General features: G+C 42.1%; 2 protein-coding genes across 2 annotated transcripts; both read right to left on the bottom strand.

Moving 5' to 3' along the window:
• Nucleotides 1-299: 299 nt before the first annotated feature.
• Nucleotides 300-13,056, bottom strand: zbtb17 (zinc finger and BTB domain containing 17). The gene is made up of 15 exons (XM_084069844.1): nt 12,881-13,056; nt 11,377-11,630; nt 10,700-10,885; nt 9,471-9,779; nt 9,153-9,242; nt 8,759-9,039; nt 8,487-8,629; nt 7,496-7,796; nt 7,280-7,367; nt 6,986-7,102; nt 6,753-6,873; nt 5,614-5,744; nt 4,722-4,985; nt 2,682-2,771; nt 300-2,292 (listed from the first exon to the last, which is right to left on the bottom strand). The coding sequence occupies exons 2-15, from the start codon at nt 11,579-11,581 to the stop codon at nt 1,850-1,852; spliced, it is 2,769 nt and encodes a 922-aa protein (XP_083925970.1). The 5' UTR covers nt 11,582-11,630; nt 12,881-13,056; the 3' UTR covers nt 300-1,849.
• Nucleotides 13,057-14,788: 1,732 nt separating this feature from the next.
• Nucleotides 14,789-19,176, bottom strand: hspb7 (heat shock protein family, member 7 (cardiovascular)). Its single transcript, XM_084069135.1, has 3 exons — nt 18,589-19,176; nt 16,453-16,577; nt 14,789-15,803 (listed from the first exon to the last, which is right to left on the bottom strand). The coding sequence occupies exons 1-3, from the start codon at nt 18,752-18,754 to the stop codon at nt 15,624-15,626; spliced, it is 471 nt and encodes a 156-aa protein (XP_083925261.1). The 5' UTR covers nt 18,755-19,176; the 3' UTR covers nt 14,789-15,623.
• Between the last annotated feature and the right edge of the window lie 353 nt (nt 19,177-19,529).

Raw genomic sequence — 19,529 nt, 5'->3', positions numbered from 1 at the left:
CTGCAGGAAAAAATGTTTTGTAGTATGGCAAAGTTTGTTATAAATTTAAATGACATGATTAATGCACTACCAATGAAATCAAAAGCTATTTTGAGTGTAATCTCTCAAGACAGATTCAAACAAAGGGGGGAAAAAAAATCTCCTTTTACCGAATGGTTTCCCAGATTGTTTTCAGAGTAAAAAAAGATGGCAACATATTCCATAGTATCGCAAAGTCTGTGTTTGGAACAAATACATGTGATAAATGCAGTAGTACAATGTAATCAAGATGTACTTTGAGGGTAAAACGTTATGGCAAAATATTTTTATTTGCATTTCAAAGATGTACAAACAGGGCTATACGTACAATGATTCTACCTATCTGTGGATTAGGGTTACAGTAGGTGTGGTATAATTTCGCAATAATTTGCAGGAATGAACCAATATGTAAATAAATCTTTGCTAGTGACACATAAATAAATACATAACAGCAATACAAAAAATAAATCCATAGAGGGAAAAGTAATTTATTCTGGACACGAGTTGGAGTGAACGTACTTTATGTTAGCAAGTTTTTTATGTTAAGCTTACTACGTAAGAGCTCTTTGAAGGACACATAAAAAAAGAATCAACATGCACAGCATTTACAAGGTCTGCCGGCACATGCTCATGACAAGACATCTGGAGGCTATCCTACTAGTAATATACAGTACATGGCCTCTATACACTGTGATTTCCATGAAAATACTTTACACTGAGTATTTCAGTATTTGGACCATTTGAAGAAAATAAATGGAGAAAATAACACAGGACAATCCTTCTTTGTGATTCGATCTACCCTTTTATATTGTTGCATTAGTTATATTCAGGATTATGTCAAAGTCTCCATTTCAGTATACAAAATAAATACACAAGTAATAACAACTAACTTTGGAAAGAATCTAAGATTCTGTGCCATCATGAATCAATATATTTATATATGTATACTTTTATGTGTTTTTGTCATTTTTATGTTTTATTTTAGATAGGTCAGTGTAGAGAGACGGGAAACCAAGGGCAGAGAGAGACAGGAGAGACATGCGAGACAAGATGGGGTCAGATTCGAACTAAGGTTATTGAAATAACAAAAATAAAATTTAAAAAAGGGTTTACAAAAAACTAACTAACTAAATCTAACTGAAACACCATTGTGTGTTTACAAAACTAAAATAAACATAAATCATAGAGAAAATATCCATAGTTTTAATCTGGCACTAGTATTTTTGGGTGGATATAAAATATACTTTGTCTGACCTTTTTGAATCTCATCCCAACAAATACCCCTATTATGGTTAAAAAAACCCAATGATAAAAATAAAAACAAACTAAACAAAAACTAAAGCCTTTCAAAACAAGTCACAGGCTTGCCTAAATTAGCAAACCCACTTTAAAAACGAATTAAAACGAAAACTCTAATTAAAAAGAAAAAGGAAAAACTAAATTAAAATGAAAACTAATAAATTGTATAAAACAACATATTATATTAATAACCTTGATTCAAACTGGATCCTCACACTCAAAAGGAGTAATAATGGTCTGTGCATAACTGATTGAGCCACCAGACAATAATCAATAATATCTGCCAAACCACAGAAATAAAAATGTACATTTCATGGCTGGATAATCAAATAATAAATTTAGATTAATAAATTAGGGCAGACCTCTGGTAATATACTGGGCATTAAGACAATTTCATTATTATTATTGTTATAAGAGCTTACAAAATGCTGAAGCGTTTGATAGCTCATTCCATTTACCGTACTACCCGACTCTGCAGTTTGAATTGGCTCTTTTGCCCTATACTTCATAAAAGTTTCTAAACACTGCTACTCTATGACTCGCTCTCACATTCCATCCCCTCTTCTCTTTGCTGCTCTTCCTCAGTGACAGCAGTGTCATCTTTCCCTCCCGTCCTGGGCTCAGTTCCCATTGCTTCCGTTTCCTCCTCCTGGGGCTCTCCCTCTTCTCTCCCTTCTCCTTCGGTCTCTTCCACGGCGTCTCCCTCACCTTCCTCTTCCACCTCTCCTTCCTGGGTGCGGAAGATTAGTTCCCCTCCTTGGATGACCTGTGCAGTGGTTGGTTGCCAGGTTGCGGTGGTAACCCCCTCAGCAGTCACAGCAGCAGCTGCTGTGGTGTACTGGTAAAAGTCAGAGTCCGCCTGGAACATGACCAAGGCCTGAGCTGTGTGGATGCGTACGTGCTGAGCGAGAGAGCTGGCGTCCAGGAACTTGTCACCACACGAGTCACAGGCAAGCAGGATATGAGTGTTGGGGTCTGTGTGGAGGAAAATATGCAACGAAAGAAAGAAAATCATCAATTACTATTAGATACTGTACATCAATAAACAAGCTCATTTGCTGGGGGTTATTTATTGTTGTGTGATGATATGTAATAATTTCATGTTTGAGTCCATACTTACGTTGCTTAAAGGGACGCTATGACTTTTGACCACTTAAACCCTCTATACTTAGTAAAATAATTGAAACAAGCAGATCGGGATCGGCTCAGTACTTTGTCCTTCTTTTTTCGGACGACAACAAATCTCTTCGCCGAAATACAAGCTCAAAACACGTTGTGACGTGTTGTGAGCTTGTAGATGCCCAGAATAGGCATGCTAGGGTTCAAGTGGTTGAGGTGGAGACAGGTATTTCTCTGCAGCTCACCTGCTTCTTGCACCTTCTCCACAGCCTTGGTGATTTCGGCTTTCAAAGCCTCCGTTTCATCTGCAGACACGGAGGTAGTCACGGGAACCACTGTGTATGGACAGATTGCAAGAGTAAGTTACACCGCACACACACAAAGAAGTACGACAAATCTCATCACCCAAAAGTACATGATAATGTAGCAGAATGGGCGTTGTCTCCCACTCATCAGTGGGCTGATTGTTACTGTTAAGGTAGTCTGGGAGGGTTAGCGTCGGAGCTTGGACAGCAGGGGCGCGGCCACTGCGTTGTGATTCAAATCAACAGCCAATGAAGAAAAGGGGGCGGGATCCACATGCAGTGGGTGTTGCATCTAAATAGGATCGACGGGAAACAATTTCCCCTTGAGAAATTTCGGCCGCCATTGTTGTGTACTGCTGTTTGCCTCTCGTCGGACTTTTTAGACGAGTTGCACAGCTCTCAGACCGGTAAGAGGCGTGTCCGCTCAGATTCAGAGCGTAAGGTACATCCCGCCCACAAATACAAGGGCTCTGGCCCAGAAGTTCCTCGCCAGAGCTGGCGAAAACTTCTGGGAACTCAGATTACTGTTAAGGCAGCGCACCTTCTGTCCACGTTAGATTTCTCCTCTCGTTTGTGTGTGCTTGTCGCCACCCTTGTCCTCGGAGTGTGTGTGTCCTCACTGACCTTGTTTCCTCAAACAAAGCTGGCCCGTTGGGCTTCAGTTTGTTCATTCATTACGCATCAGCGCAGGCATGTCTCTCCATCTTGCTGTTTTAGGGATTGCCTGGATATAGTATGTTATGGTCATGAACTTGACCGTTTGTTTCATGTAATTTTAGCCCCTGTGTGCTACTGTCTGTCTCTCCACGGAGAGCACTTCCTCCTCGAGTTATCCACTCCTGCGCGTGTGTGTGTAACTTGACCACGCAGAGAAGGTATGTTGGTTATCGCCCCTCTCCGCAGCATAACACGTTCATTTGGTGTCATGTGGCACTACAGTGAACGTTAACATGTTCTTTGTTCTTGTTTCAGTTTGTCTCTACTACCTGGTCACTGCGCATTGCAAATGCCGGCATTGCAAAACTGTACGTTTTGCCCTTGAAAGCACGGCAGGTTTACATCTGTCTGTCTCTGTGTTCTTGTCTCATTGATCTTAAGCATTATTAAATAGTAGGCCAATACTGCCGCTTGTATTTTCAGGGCTTGGTGAAAAGGAGACAACGCTGCTGCTTTACTGGTGGGAAGTTGCATCTTGTGCATCTGAACAGCTTTACGGCCGTGTGTAGTAGTGGTGATGGTATCCCCTTTTCTTTTTTGTGTGCTGTTCAGTTTAGATTATTTAGCAATTTTCATTTTGTGTGCTATGGCTTGGGGTGCCACTGCCCTGGGCTGGCTAGCCAGTCCGCCCTTCCCCCTTGGTAAGCCTCAGCATCGAACTCTGTAGAGGTACAATTTATACTGTTGAACCACCGTCCATATCTTTTTATCCTGTTGATGCCTCATCTATGAAATGCCATTAAATGTTCTTAAATTTTGTACATCACGTGAATAAAGTGGATTACTATTTGTACTGAATGTTTCTGCCTTTACAATTTAATTTGTACAACGAACTGTGTGAGGAGTTATAGTGTGTATTCAGGTGCTTTTCAAGATATTAGATTATTAGTAGTTGGCTACCCGCACTCATACTGCCATGTTACAATAACAACACATTAAATTACTCTAGTGATTCCTAGGACCAAGTTTTGATCAGCACCCAGCATTGTCTAACCTCTTGTATGCTAGTGTTACTTTCTTCAGTAATGTTTTCAAATATCTCCTCTGTCTGAGAACAGAGCTTGGCACTACTAAGTACTTTTCCCTTCAGTTTAGAGGGGCTACCAACACACACACACACACACACACACACACACACACACACACACACACACACACACACACACACACACACACACACACACACACACACACACACACACACACACACACACACACACACACACACACACACACACACACACACACACACACACGTCTGACCTGCAAGCTGTGTTACAGCACTGGCAGCCAGGGCCTCTGTTGCCAGGGTGACGATGTCTTCCGTGGTCACCGTGACGATGTTGATCTCACTGTCGGAGGTGGACGCACCGGCATAGCCGTCGACACACTCGTCCAATTCACAACCGCCGACCACCAGTCGCTTCATGCCGGCCTTGCCCTGGTGGACGGTCTTGACGTGGGAGCGCAGGTTGTCCACGCGGTTGAACCCTCGACCGCATTTGTCACACAGAAAAGGTTTCTCTCCTGAACGAGGAGGAGAATGGAGGGGATTGCAGAGGGGAAATAGTTAGTCGCAACACTTTTGTTTTGCAAGATCAGTAGGGAGACAGAGCAATGTTTTACAGACATATAAATGATTCCAGATTAGGGAGGTACAGTACATTCAAAATTAATGAGGTTTGCATCACCTTTCATAATGCCAGAGGTCTTAAAAATTAAGATATTTTTTTAATGCAGTGTGTTGTCAGAAGTGTGTAATATGAAAATGACTTCTACATTCTGCAACTGGTTGAAGCTGGTTGAAAGAATGTTGAGGGGCACATTTTGCCAAAAATGTGCTAAAAAGGTTTATACATTTTAAATGTGCTAAAGACTGCAAAGTCTAAATGTACAGCCCATGAAAACTATCTGTATCCCTGTCCAAAAATATGTAACTACCATTTGCACAGGGTACTTACTTTACAGGGATACATCCTGAATGTTTACTGACAGGATAATAACCGGAATGAGTAAATACAGTATAAAATAATTACTGTATTGCTGTACACATGTGTTTTTCTCAGGTAATTTCTCCAGAGTATAATAGGAGAAGCAACATTTAAAATGATCCATACAACTATACACATGACTGACTATATCATTGCTACAGTACCTGTGTGAATAATGATGTGCTTGGAGAGGTCTCCCACGTTGACAAATGCCTTGTTGCACATCTGGCACTTGTGTGGACGGATGTTGTCATGATGGCGAATATGATTGGCAAGTTGACTAGACTGGACAAACCTGTCCAAAGAGAGAAGAAGAGGAGACATCTCATTCTTGGTCTACTTTATTTGTACAGAGACATGATTGGGGAACCAAAGCACTTGCAACACCAAGCTGATGATTAACTACTTGAACCCTACTTAAAAAATAGCCGATCTACAAGCTCATGTGTCGCCATCCGACGCCTTTCTAGCTATTTTGCCACTTTTTTGTATTTTCTTATGCCATTTTTTTGACATGCCCAAAATAGGGATGCCAGGGTTAAAGCGGTTAACTGCCATACTCCGTTTAAAAATAAATGGGAAAGCCTTGTGACACGTGTTCTAGAAGAGACTTTCAAGGAATTTTGAGGTTGTGATAATTTGTCACTGTAAATTACAGTGATTTGTGCACTTGTATTCCTTGGGTAAAACCTCAATTTTACAGCGTGGCCAGACGAAGCCATCTAGCTCAGGGTTTGTTTGTACATATCTTTGTCTCCTCAAAAGTAGACCAATCACAGCTCATGCTATGTCCGTGACATTACAAAATAGACAAAAAGCTGGTGAAGTCAAACCCATTAAGTGTGACAGTTGAAATGTATCTGATAATCTATGCATGTAAATCTCGTTAATCTCTTAATCAACATCGTTCTTGTGAAGCACTGTATGTACTTCTAGATTAAGTATTTATAATGCTCCCAACTTCCATTTGGCTAAACATGCCCATGAGGACTGCATTTGTGATTTGTGCGACTTTGTTCACGAACTAGCCCACACACACACACACACACACACACACACACACACACACACACACACACACACACACACACACACACACACACACACACACACACACACACACACACACACACACACACACACAGCTAAAGCTAAAGACTGCACAGAGAGGCCAAACATTCATAGACTAATCTATGTATCTCTCTTCCTATATTTTATAACACTTAAGTGTATTCCCTAGGTGAGAGCATTTCTGTATAAGATGACCATTCACACAGCACTTTCTGTGTGAGAAGAATCTGACCTTTTGCCACAGCGATCGCAAACGTAGGGTTTCTCTCCTGTGTGCTGGCGGACATGAGCAATAAGCGAGCTGGCCTGGGTGAAGGCCTTGCCACAGATAACACACAAACAGGGCTTCTCTCCTGCAAAGATGAATTACTGTGTCAGAGCGAAATGCAGACCTTTGTTGATACTGATACTGATGCAAAAAGTGACAGAATACTTTTTTTTTTGGACAAATGGAATTTGAAGTACCTGTGTGGATGCGTTCATGTCTTTGCAGGGCCCCGGGGTCAGCAAAAGCTCTCTGACAGTGCATGCAGACGTAAGGCTTCTCTCCGCTGTGAACACGCAAGTGTCTTTTCAAGTTTCCTAAAAAAGTAAAATAATAATAATAAACAGATGGTCAAGTACGACTGCTTTTGCAATATGTCCTTCTGCAGGTGCCCATTTCTTCTCCTTTTCTTGGTGAACAAAAACAGAAGATCATTATGGAACAGAACATCTATATAATGTACTATCTATTCGGCTCTTTCCACCAAATCTTACCTGAAGTGGTAAACTGTTTCCCACACTCTTTGCATTTGAGAGGACCGTCTGTTATATGAATTTTCAAGTGAGCCTTCAGATTCCCTATCTGCAAAAAACAACACATAAATAACCAGATAAGGTAATATATTGACTTGAAAAGGAATAACTTTCCCATCACAAACATGCAATCAATTCATTCATGTTAACTGATTCTACATCGATTTGACCGCTGACCTGGTTGAAGCGCTTGTCACAGTGCGGGCATTTGTTGCCCTTGTTGGTGTCGTGGGTCTCCAGGTGTCGCATCTTGGCCGTGGGGTCGGAGAAGGCCCTCTCACAAAAGTCGCAGTGATATGGCTTCTCCCCGCTATGCACCAGCTGGTGGCGCTTCAGATTACCAGACGTTGTGAAGAGCTTGCCGCACTCTTCGCAGCTGTAACGCGCTTCGCCTGTATGGCGCTTGCGATGCAGGTTGAGCAGGCTGATCTGACGGTAGCTCTTGCCGCAGGTGGAGCAGCAGAATGGTTTCAGTGGACTAGGAGGCAACGACAAGGGGCGATTATGATTATTATCTGATGTTGCACAAACAAAAAAACTTTTGCTTTTCCAGATCAGTCAATAACCTGTATGGCTAAACCTTTCTACGGCTACACTTCAAATCTCAAACAGTTGCTGTTGAAAAAGTGCACCACAGAAACTAAGGGCTTGAGTCCTCCACTGTGCTTCAGGCTTGGCAGGCGCTCTGACGAACACAACTGCCCGTGTTCGCAGGAGGTGGGGAACTATTGAACTATTTTCCTGCGCTAGTGACTCCTACGGGCTTGTCAGCAGGGAGCTTAACTGGGAGGGATAACGTGTTACTTTGCATGCGTTACTGTATGTCCTCCTGGTGAAATTCCCCACTTACAGCAGGTGAAAAGCGGCTAGCGACTACACAGGTATCGAAGGTAACATGTGCTTGCCTACACTCTCCCAAACAAACAAATCAAGTAGGGTTCAGTGGCATGCAATACAAGGGGAAGTGGGAATTGGCAGAACGACTAAACTGGGAGGAAAAAGGGGAAAACATCAAAAGAATTGAGAGGGATTCAATTCCCAAAACTAACATGCTGTGTAAACCATCATTTTCAGCAAGGAATGCAGGGATGCCTAACAACGTCCTATGAAAAACACTAGTTCTATAGGGTACCTATGAATTGGAAGGTTGATTAAAACAAGGCCAAACCTATGTGTTTTTTCATGCGCTTTGCAGGCAGCGGGGTCTGAGAAAGCCTTGTGACAGTCACGGCAGCTGAACGGCTTCTCCCCTGTGTGAATGCGGATGTGCCTCTTGAAATTGCCTGTGTGAGTGAACTTCTTCCCGCAGTCCTGGAAAAGAAGCCAGCGTTAGCATGCCCAGGTTATTTACCATGAAAACGATCTGTCTCTAAGCCATTGTCCGACAACAAACAGATCGAGTCATCATAATCACATGCATACAGTACATGCAGTCCTCACCTCGCATTTGTGAGTCACAGAGCTATAAGGCTTGGACTCCGACCGGCTGCTAATGGCTCCTGGCTGTCCCTGCCTCTGCTCTCGTCCGCTACCTGAATCCTCTTCCTCCGTCTCGTCGTCGAGGTCCTCGTCTTCCTCTCCGTCCACCTCGTCATCGGCCTCCCCTCCGGCTGCGTCCTCCGCGATGTCCTCTCCTTCCGTTGATACTTCCTCCCCTAGGGCCTCCGCTTTCCTTTCCTCCTTCTGAGCCTTCGGAGTGCTTTCCTCATCCGAGTCATTGTCTACGAAGGTGAGCATATGGAGCGATATAAAACTGACACCCCCCTGGCCCCTCCTATCACCTTCTCATTGAAATGCTGTTCAAGGACTTAGGAATAGTTAATGGCAGTCTCACCGGGTGGGAAGTTTCGTCGAGGAGCCCTTCTAATTCTCCTCCCTCGAGAGCTCATGTAGGACGACCTGCCTGCCGCCTTAACTGGTGATTCTGGTATAAAATTTAAATAAAATAAAGAAAGTTTAGTTTGTCAAACTATGATCACTACGAGATATATAATAGTCATGAGTGAATATACAAATCTCTCTCTCTCTCTCTCTCTCTCTCTCTCTCTCTCTCTATATATATATATATATATATATATATATATATATATATATATATATATATATATATATATATATATATAGTAAAATGATGTCAGAACAGAATACTGACTGGGTGTGTAGTCGGCATCTGAGGGGTCATCCTGAAATTCAGGAACATCTTTTGCCACGGTTTCTTCTGTGTTCTCTGTAGTTGTTTTGTTTTGCGCAGCGGGGGTGGCACTTTTTGGGGGTCGTCCTCGCCCTGAGTGTGTTCTAACAGGGGTGCTGGGAGCAGCCTGTGGTGTATCAGGAACAGGCTCCTCCTTCAAGCCTTCTTGAATGACTTCGGATGCTTCGTTCTCTGTGACTGGAGTCTCATCTACTCGCGTGGCCTCCTCTGACAGCTCATTCTCTAGGTTACGCTCACCCTCCATGTTTTCTTTTGATGTGTAAAGAAAATGAAAAAATTCAAACAGTGCCTTGGAATTAGAGCCTTCTCTTTTCCAAAACACATAGATGAGAACATAAATGATCCTGTATTTGAATACACAGGACAAAAAGGGCTAAACATTACAGAGCCTGACAGATCAATGCATTTGGAAGAAAATCAAGACATTGGCCTTTTGTACAAACTTAGACAATTATGATTTTACAGCCAAATCCATGCATTTTATGGCCCAAATGGCATTCAGTGTAGCCCTGTTGTATCATAATCAATGACAGTCAAATGTACAGGATGGCTTCCAAGTAAAAATTACAAGTTTACCAATATCAAATATGCTTTGGCGTGGAATCCGTTCATCTGATGGCATAGCCTAAACTACACAGTAAAATCCTCAGTGTTCATTGTACTTTTGTAACTCTTGGAGTACAGTATATAAATGTAGCCAAATTAACCATTTTAAATAATGTTGCTATCAAAGGCATAACTCAATGTATAAATGCGCCTGTATAGGCTTGCTGTTCTGTGTTGTAGCGCTGGACGGAGATAATTATTAGGGACAAGCAATATTGGGCATTCCGTGCATGTAACGCAGTTGCAGCTAACACGTTTAATACTGGGTGTGTTCGATTTAGGTGTGCCAATGTGCAAGCATAGACAATACTGCTGACTACTGTCTATGCTTCAATGTTTTTGTACATTTGCAGTTGGCACACCCATGGCTCTGGGTACAGCTACTGTAAATCTCTAACAGACCCATTATTCATTTTATTGGATGCAGCTGTGTTATTTACTAGCCTGCCATGTCTTTCTTAAGTGTTTAACCTGTACAGGCACCACAAAATCAGCCATGGTTTCATGGCCCTGGGGATTTTACTGTGTGTGTAATGGCAAACATTTTTGAAGCCTCCACTCACCAGCAGTAGGGTCCGGTGCTGCCAAGGAAGGGGGGGCTGGTGGCATCGCTATAGACAGGTAGGCAGAACAAGCATTTACGATCTCCTGCATCTGGAGAAAGTGGGCAACAGCCACCACATCGTCCACGTTCTGCGGACTTAGACTCAACTTGGCGGTGTACATAAACTCTAGAACTTGGCCCAAACCTGCAATAATAAGCACACACACAACAGCTCAAGAGGTTTAGTTACACAGTGGTGTAGCGCTGAATAGCTGCAAGGAAAGTAGCGTTAAGGTGATATTGATACAAAATGTATGTATAAATTAATAATACATCCACAGAGCTTTTAAAAAGCTGCAGAAAAAAAACAATATGATTGCAAAATAGTCATTTTAATTATTTTGTCAGGTCCCAAATTATTGTTTTTGTTTTACTCAGTGAGCTGACGGCCACCATTATCCCTGTTACTTATATTTTTGAGAAGCTTGGAGGCAGCCAACTCTCTCAGCAAACTGAGAGTGTACAAACACTTTGCACTTGCAGAGTTACAAACAGATAGAGTAACACGGAGGATTTTATTTCGTGTAGGGTGGTCTTGAATTCAACTTTCCTTCAATCTCTGTCTCAGCTGGGACAGAGATGTTTCTCTTCTCACATGCATGGTCTACAACACACAACCTAATCCAAGGTCCTTACCTGCTGCGTTGCTGATGTCCAAATGCACCACATCTTTCTGGTCCAGAAAGAGTGTGCGGAAGTAAGCACTGCAGGCTGCCAGCACGGCCTTGTGAGCCTTGAAGTCCACTCCGTCAACCACAAAGGTACAGTCACACAGCAGGCCTAGCTGCCGCTGGTGGTTGAGCTGCTCCAGAACCTTCCCGCTGTGCCATGGGAAGTCCATCCTCCTGGGGCTTTTGGACTAGTCTGAGCGGCAGGATGGTTCTGTAAACCTGTTGACAGTCACGAAGTGGGATGTTATACAGTTCAGAAGGTGGGGACATTAACAAAATGTGGTGTCATTATTACTCTATGTTTATAATTATAATGGACAATTCCCCATTGATATCTAAGCAATATATGGCCCAGTCGTATTGTCTTTACCAGTATGTTGCTGTGTTTAGTACTAAGCTGTTTTCCTCCAAACTCCAAAGCATGTATTTGGCTGCAGACCCACATCTGCAAATATTTTGTGCCAAAAATATCTCCACAAGATAAGATTTGAATTTGAGATTGAAGATGGAAGAAAATGCATTTAATACCAGAAAAATATAACATTAAAGGTAGGGTAAGTGATATTTTTGGTTAAAACAAAAAGTATTTTGTTAAAAGGTTAAAGCACTATATTGTGACAGTAACCATTGCTATAGAGTGTTGTTCAGTAACAGGAGTCTCCCCGTCTCTCCAGCTCTTTAATAAACAGAATTTTTTTTTTTTGGTAGGTGACAATATTTCAGCCAATCAGCTAACACTTATTTTAACCAAAGAAAATCACTTACCCTACCTTTAAATTGTATTTATTGACATAATGATGACCCCCCCCCCGCCCCCCCAACTGTTTACTGTACATATCTTTCTTCTAGATTACTACTCGAGTCGTTTATATGATGTTTTTGCATAATGTATATTATTGTTTGTCATTATGTTTCGATGAAATTAATTCACAATCCCAATGGAAACAAGCCATAGTGCTTTCTTGGGTTTAATCCCTTTAGCATCCTTTTGTATTGAACTGTACTTTTTTTGTTGCAAACTGTTAATAAAGTATTCAATCAATCAATCAATCAATCAATCAATGACCAGTCTATGAGTCTAACGTGATTGTGATAATAACTATGGTTATAACACAACCGATGTCAGACTACAAGCAACGAGCATCGATGAGCACGTAATGTTTTTTTTGCACTGCAATAATGTTGTATTGGAAACATTGTGACAAAAATATTTCAGGTTGCAACCATTCATTCTCCTTTACTCTGAACACTGGTTTGACGATGCAACGGATTGATTACAATTCCTCGATCCTTGTGCCTTTTCTCTCAGGGATTAATTTAGTGTGTCTGGGCTGACACTACATGCAAGTGGAGCAACAAAATGGCGCGTTCTTCCAACACAGGGCCTTTCATGATCCCTGTCGTTCTACAGCCTCGTTTTCCTCCTCGGCTTAACACGCCATTTTAATCGAGACGAGCGACAGAATTACCTCTTTAAACTCGTAGCTTTCAGGGCTTCGGATGCTCTGTCACACGTTGTTTTGAGCCGTTTTCTTTTCTCCACAGTCGTTGGAATCAAGTCAATCGAGTTTTTCGGCGATCGATCTTGCGCCACAGACGCGATCCACCGCCATCTTCCACTCTCTGATCGATTGATAGTGGCCGAATGGATATTGGTGGTAGGCAGTGTTGCCATATTTTGTGAGAGAAATAAGCAGCCAGGTCTAGGGAAACAAGCCCAAAAGAAGCAACTAGGCCACATGAGCACTTTAAACGTCGACTATTTGAAAATAGCCGATCACGACGCGTTGTGAACTTGTAGATCTGCTATTTTCAAAAGCTTGTAATACCATGTGTAATATTTGGAATATTTTTTGAAACATTCTAGCGACACAAATGCTCCCTGGCACAAAAGAAAACATGAAAATACTTGAGAACCACTGGTTTAAATGATAATTATATCATTAGGAAGCAAGGCTAAATAAGCAAGTACACTTTATAAACAAGCTCTACAAAAAACGCAACCCGCAATACCAATTTTACAAGCAACTTTACAGAAATAGAAGCCCAAAGTCGCTTATAATAAGCCGACATGGCAACGCTGGTGGTAAGGTTTAAACCCCATAGCTCGGAGGGGCGGCCGTGTCGCGATTGGCTGTTGGTTGTCTGGGAGATCATATTTTCTCCAAGGCAGCTTCTGACAGAAATGTTTGACAAAAGTAGTCTTGAAAGTTACTGCAATATATGAACTGTTTTTTGTTCTTGTTTAGTTTTTGGGCCAAAATATATAATAGTTTTTGTTACGCACAACCATTTACGTGCTCAAATTAATAAATATGACTTCTTGAATGTCTGTCACAAGCCAAGACAACAACCAACTAGCCAATCATAGTGCGATCAAATGGAATTGATTCGTTCCAAGCGTGATGCAAACAATAACCACGTGATGGCGCAGTAGGCAAGGCCTTTATAATCACAGACCTACCTGGTTTAAAACAAACAAAACAACATGGATAAACATATTAAGTAAAGGACCGTCATCACCCATTCAGGGCTCATCAATATGTCCGTACATGGACAAATCTGTCCATGGCAAGACTTGTCCTTGTCAGTGGCAAATAATAGATTTTGTTTTTACATAACATTATAATGTTCTTATTTTGATCAAGACCCCATTACTGAATGCCAGTCTCCAGGTTTTCTTCAGAATGTGTATGACACCGATTTACTATGACACTATGGTACATTAGGAGTACACTAGTACAGTGATTTCTGATTTTTTATTTTATTTTCAAGGACCACCTGAACTCTGAGAGTGTACACATGGAACCAAAACGACCCTGCCTACACTCAGAGTTACAGACCTGTAATGGTCATTTAGGGCTAGCTCTTTGTGTTTCTGGTAATATTATTGTCTGCTCATTTGCATGTCCATGGCAAAAATAACATTTTGACAAAAATGTCCACCACAAGCCAGCGTTGACCCCATTTTCAACCTTGGCCCTCACTATTCATTATTAGATGGTACCATTTTTCTCTACTCCCTCTGTGCCTCAGAGGAGGATTGTGTACAGTTCCGAAAACTGTATACCAGTGACATCACAAGATTTCAAACGTTTTTTTCCCCCCTCCAAAATAATTATTGATTTAAAAACAATGGCTTCTATTTCAGCATGTTAACTTTCAAGGAAGATAAAGGCTGTGGTTTCTATTAGCTTGGAATCCCCATTGATGATGTCATTGGTTTCTTTTTGAACTGTCCATAGCTGATGATTCCATTTGATCATAAAACAGTACTGAACATAAGTTATGTATACCTAACTCCCATTCCCTACTATAGCAAAGTGATTAAAATTGGACTCCCAGCAACAGGTTATGTTCAGAGAAGACCACAGGTCCAATTCAAAAAGGAAACATTTATTCACACAACTAATATACAATAGGCTACATTATTAAGCAACCATAACGTTTTGGAAGTGAGTCCTATAAGAAGTGAGATACACTTTTCTAAATCAGAAGTATAGTAAACTAACTTTGTACCAAGTGTTTGAAGTATACTGACAGCTTGCTAATGTGTGTGTGTGTGTGTGTGTGTGTGTGTGTGTGTGTGTGTGTGCTCATGTTTCTGCCGTGCATCTATCTAAAGGATGTATGTTGCATGATGATAATGCAATATGCTCCCATGGTGAGCTACAATTCACAATCAATTGAACAATAATCCTCATTACTTGAGAGAGGGGGATCTCGAAAAGTGCCATGTGGTGAGCCTGATGGATACGGAGATGGGTACAATGTTCAGAAAACAAAAAACTAATAAGATTGCCAATTTCACAAGGCTACATGAATGTGACATTTGAATTTTTGATTCATTGTGCAGCCATAGAACCTTTTACACATATAGATGGGCGCTCCATGCATCATACGCCAGTGTTCCCCACTTTTTAGCTCGAGACCCTAGATAAATCCTGTCGCCCTTGACCCAAACGTTCAAAACCCAAACGTGGCTATTTTCACTATTTCTTATGTTGTTGGCCAAAAATGGCATATTTACTTGCGACCCAAAAATGGGCCACGACCCATTGTTTGGGAAACACCGTAATAAACCACAAGGCCAACAACAGCAGAATATACAGCAGTGTTGTTGGAGAAGACAGGAAGTACAGGAAGTAGCATACAAAAGACAGGAAGTGAGGGATTGGGAACATGTGATGGGAAAGTAAGTCAGGTCCCTCTTTATATCTTGATCTCTGTTCTGAAGGTCTGCGTGAGCTCATGTTTGGCCGGGTGTCTGCGCGCTGTGACCGTCAGCGTTCCCTCGGTGCCCAGGGAGGATGTCACCGAGGTCGGGTCCACGTCCTCAGGCAGTTGACACTTGTGAGTGAAAGTGTTCATCACTGTGCCATCCTGAGCCAGCTGTCAAGAAGCGGACATGATGCTATCACATATCACAGAAGACAGACACTGTTCGCAGAACGTTCCCCTTATTCTTAAGGGTGCAGCAGTTAATCGAACTAATCAATTTAATCAATTATAAATATTATCAATATTTGACTTTAATGAACATAATCGATTTTATATAAAAACTTCTCGATTATTCAATGAATCGAAAAAGTAATCAATAGAATAATCACTACGAAAAGTAGTTGCAGCCCTACTTATTTATTGTGTGATAAATTTTCACCTTTTCTCCCAATTCAATTGCCAATTCCCAGTATCCACACACACTTGTTTAGTCTTCTCATTGCTGACCCCTACTGGTTGGTCTGGTCCTAGGGATAGTTCAACACCCCTGCTGACAGGTGACCTTGACCAACCTGTAGGAATTTCTACCACAGTGACAAAGAATTTGAACCCCTATTATCCGCGGTGGTGCACCACCCAAGTCCCATTTTTGACTTGTTCTTGTTCAAAGATGAGAAATTATACCGCAAACACCAGCTTTGACAGCATAACATTTTCAATTCATAGTGATTTAAATAATTAATGTAAGGGTAAATTCAGTGGGCCTATCACAAGAAAGCCACGGATGGGATCATAGAAAATCTATGGGATGGCTGCCTACCTTTTCTGCACGGACTTCTATCTGGTTATTGGAGGTGGTAACGATGACATCTTCAGGGGAGAAGTCTCGGACATCAACTGTGAACTGGTAAGAGTCTCCCAGAGTCTTGATGTTCCCAGCTGGACCTGGAAAGAAAGATGTGAAAATGTATGAAAATTGATCTATTGTCCTGCAATTCTATGTGATTATTGTTTTTTTTATAATGACCACATTAATCATGGCATCCACATTTTTACCATTCTTTCAAGATTTGTCTAAAACCTTCATACATTTTCAAAAATAACACATTTACAAGCTCACCACCTGTCGTAACACGACTTGTAGAGCTTGTAGATCTGCTATTTTCTAATAGCCAAAGTATAAAATTGGACTTAAGTGGTTAACTCCCATTTACATTCTGTCCAGTGAGGATTATCAGACAAGATCATTAATGGCCGGTTAGTTAAAAGCTCAATCACAGTCCACGTGTTGTTGCATCATGGATGCGTAGAAGTCTTGTTAGCACGCACAGTCGCACACATGACTGTTAAGTTAAACCTTCATTGGAGTGAAACGTCTCTCAAGGTTAATGATAAAGGGGTGTGCCGATAGCAGCTGACCACATGGCTGGAGACTTGTGTTGCATGTGTGTCCCCCTCTCTGCGTGCATGCCTCTACATTGTCCTGTCTATAAGCAACATTTGTTTTTTAACCACTTAAGCCCTATTTTATACTTTGTCGTAAGACAGTAAACATTTTTGAACATCTTTGAACATTTTCAAAGGTTCCCCCCATATCATAGTATGTGTGGCTCTTTAACTTTGTGTCATTGCATAGCTTGCTCATGGAAACAATACATTTGAACAGCCCATTCCAAAGTGTTGCCTGGCCAGTGACGTCTGTTAGTAACCAGTGACAGGGAGCTAAAGAAGAAAAATGATTTCAGGCACATACCACCAAAACTAGACATGAGTGTGTGTGTGTCTGCGCAGTGGTCACCCAGCAACCATCTGGTTTACGTATGCAGTAATCATCCCAGTCATTCTCAGTGTGTGAAGTCACCTCACTGGCAATGAGTCCAGCATTCCCTGGTTTCTGTCTGTGTGTGTGTGTGTGTGTGTGTGTGTGTGTGTGTGTGTGTGTGTGTGTGTGTGTGTGTGTGTGTGTGTGTGTGTGTGTGTGTGTGTGTGTGTGTGTGTGTGTGTGTGTGTGTGTGTGTGTGTGTGTGTGTGTGTGTGTGTGTGTGTGTGTGTGTGCGCGCGCACGCACATGCACTTGCGCACAACTTTCCCCCTACACTCACCCTTCTCTTTTATCTGCAGCACCTAAGGGCATAGCACTGAAGGCACTAAAATATCCTGTTCTGCCTCGCTGCTACCGAACCCAAACCCAGCCCACCCCTCCCCTCATTTTTTGCCTTTTCCAACCCCTGTGGAGAAACCACAACATCATACACTTGGTAAGAGAGGCACTCAGCCCTATTGAAAGTTCAAATGTCACAGTAGTATGAATTCCTAAGTGGCTGCCCACAGAGTTCACACAGAGTCACCACACTGGCTGCTCACATTAACCAATAAGCACTATTTCAAAAAATAGTTTATCTACAAGCTCACAACATACGTTACACTTGTGACACTTTGTGAGCTTAATTGTAGATCAGCTATTTTAGCTATTTTTTAAAAAGTATTAACATTTTGAAATAGACCAATATATATACATATATATCTTTTTAATAATACATTTTTGTTTTTGAATATATTTGCCTTTAATGACACGCCCAAAATAGGGATGCCAGAAAGAGGTTAGAGCCACAGTTATGGGTCACACACAGCACTGTGCAATGATTTGTTGTATTAAATATGTGCAGTAAAAACATCTTCGCTTTGGACGCATTTTGTTCCATGACTGCACAGAACAATCCTGAGTGTTAAGTTATTCTGGAAGTGGAAAAAATGGACCCGCAACACAGCATAATGCAGTCAGTTGACAGCAAACAGTGTCCCATTGTGCTAACCGACATCTTATGTGACCAGAAACAGCCGTCTCTCTACAGGCAATGCTTTTAAGCTGTCACTTCAGTCTGCAGTTTCCATCACTTTTTAACACTGTTTTATGTGTGCGTCACAGTGGTGCCAGAAGAATCAGTGCCGGACTTACTGGAGAATCCCAAGGCGTCAGTCCCGGGCCTCATGAAGGACCCAAAGTCCTCGGCAAACAGTCCTCTGCTCTTCTCCATGTAGGGGTTGCACGAGGATGAGGATGAAGAAGAGGTCTGGTGGAAACTACGCTCCGATCGGTAGGCAGAGGAGTTGGTCCCACTCATGGATGGCTGTGAGTGAAGGTGAGCGCGGGAAGAGAGTCCCACTTGGAGGAGGAAGGAGAGCACACAGAGAGGCAGGCGGGGGGAACCGGCTGTTCTTGATGCTGCTCCAGAAAGTCTCACTCACTTCAGCCTCAGCGGAGCGATGATGGATGCTGGGCCTAATGCTGGACGTGTCCCGTCTCCTCCTAGCTCACTGCTGTTCTTTTAGTAGTTGAGTGTACTTTTTAAACCTCTGATTTGTGTTGTGTGAGATCGTTTTCCTTTCCGATTTGCTTTTATCGTCCCACTTTCAATGTGTGTTCTTTCTGTGTGTGCGTGTGTGTGTTTTCTGTGTGTTTTTTTCTGTGTGTGTGTGTGTGTGTGTGTGTGTGTGTGTGTGTGTGTTTGTGGGGGTGTGTGTGTGTGTGTGTGTGTGTGTGTGTGACTGCATCTGTAAGCACTCATCCAGTACTCTTATATATTGTATAGTTTTTTCCTTTTTTTGGTGTGTGTGCTGGTGACTGGGCAGGGTAGTGGGCACGTGTGCATGCTGTTCAGAGTGTTTGGGAAGGGTAATAGTGAGCTATATTTATCATGGGAGAGAGAGGGTCTGTGGTCGGAAAAGTTCTCGGCAATGAAGGGCTTGAGGTTAAGAGAAAGAGAGAGAGAAAGAGAGAGAGAACAGCCAGTGAGTCAACAGTTGGCATTCCAGACACACACCAGCCCCGAAATAGCTTTATCTTCTCCTCTCTTTTTGTCCCCCTTAACTCTGCTGCCCATGTGTTTTCTCTCTTTT

This window comes from Gymnoscopelus microlampas, assembly GCF_963454915.1.
Source record: "Gymnoscopelus microlampas genome assembly, chromosome: 10".
Lineage (NCBI taxonomy): Eukaryota > Metazoa > Chordata > Actinopteri > Myctophiformes > Myctophidae > Gymnoscopelus > Gymnoscopelus microlampas.
This window is presented reverse-complemented; position numbering and strand designations above follow the sequence as displayed.

Excerpts from the sequence above, each read along its gene's own strand:
- zbtb17 (XM_084069844.1), bottom strand. The coding sequence starts at position 11,581 with ATGGACTTCCCATGGCACAGCGGGAAGGTTCTGGAGCAGCTCAACCAC. Across the intron at positions 7,103-7,279 it reads GAAACAGTTTACCACTTCAG|GAAACTTGAAAAGACACTTG; the intron begins GTAAGATTTGGT and ends TTACTTTTTTAG. Across the intron at positions 2,293-2,681 it reads GGAGAAGGTGCAAGAAGCAG|ACCCCAACACTCATATCCTG; the intron begins GTGAGCTGCAGA and ends TCCTCCACACAG.
- hspb7 (XM_084069135.1), bottom strand. The coding sequence starts at position 18,754 with ATGAGTGGGACCAACTCCTCTGCCTACCGATCGGAGCGTAGTTTCCAC. Across the intron at positions 16,578-18,588 it reads TGACGCCTTGGGATTCTCCA|GTCCAGCTGGGAACATCAAG; the intron begins GTAAGTCCGGCA and ends CTTTCTTTCCAG. Across the intron at positions 15,804-16,452 it reads TAGAAGTCCGTGCAGAAAAG|CTGGCTCAGGATGGCACAGT; the intron begins GTAGGCAGCCAT and ends GCTTCTTGACAG.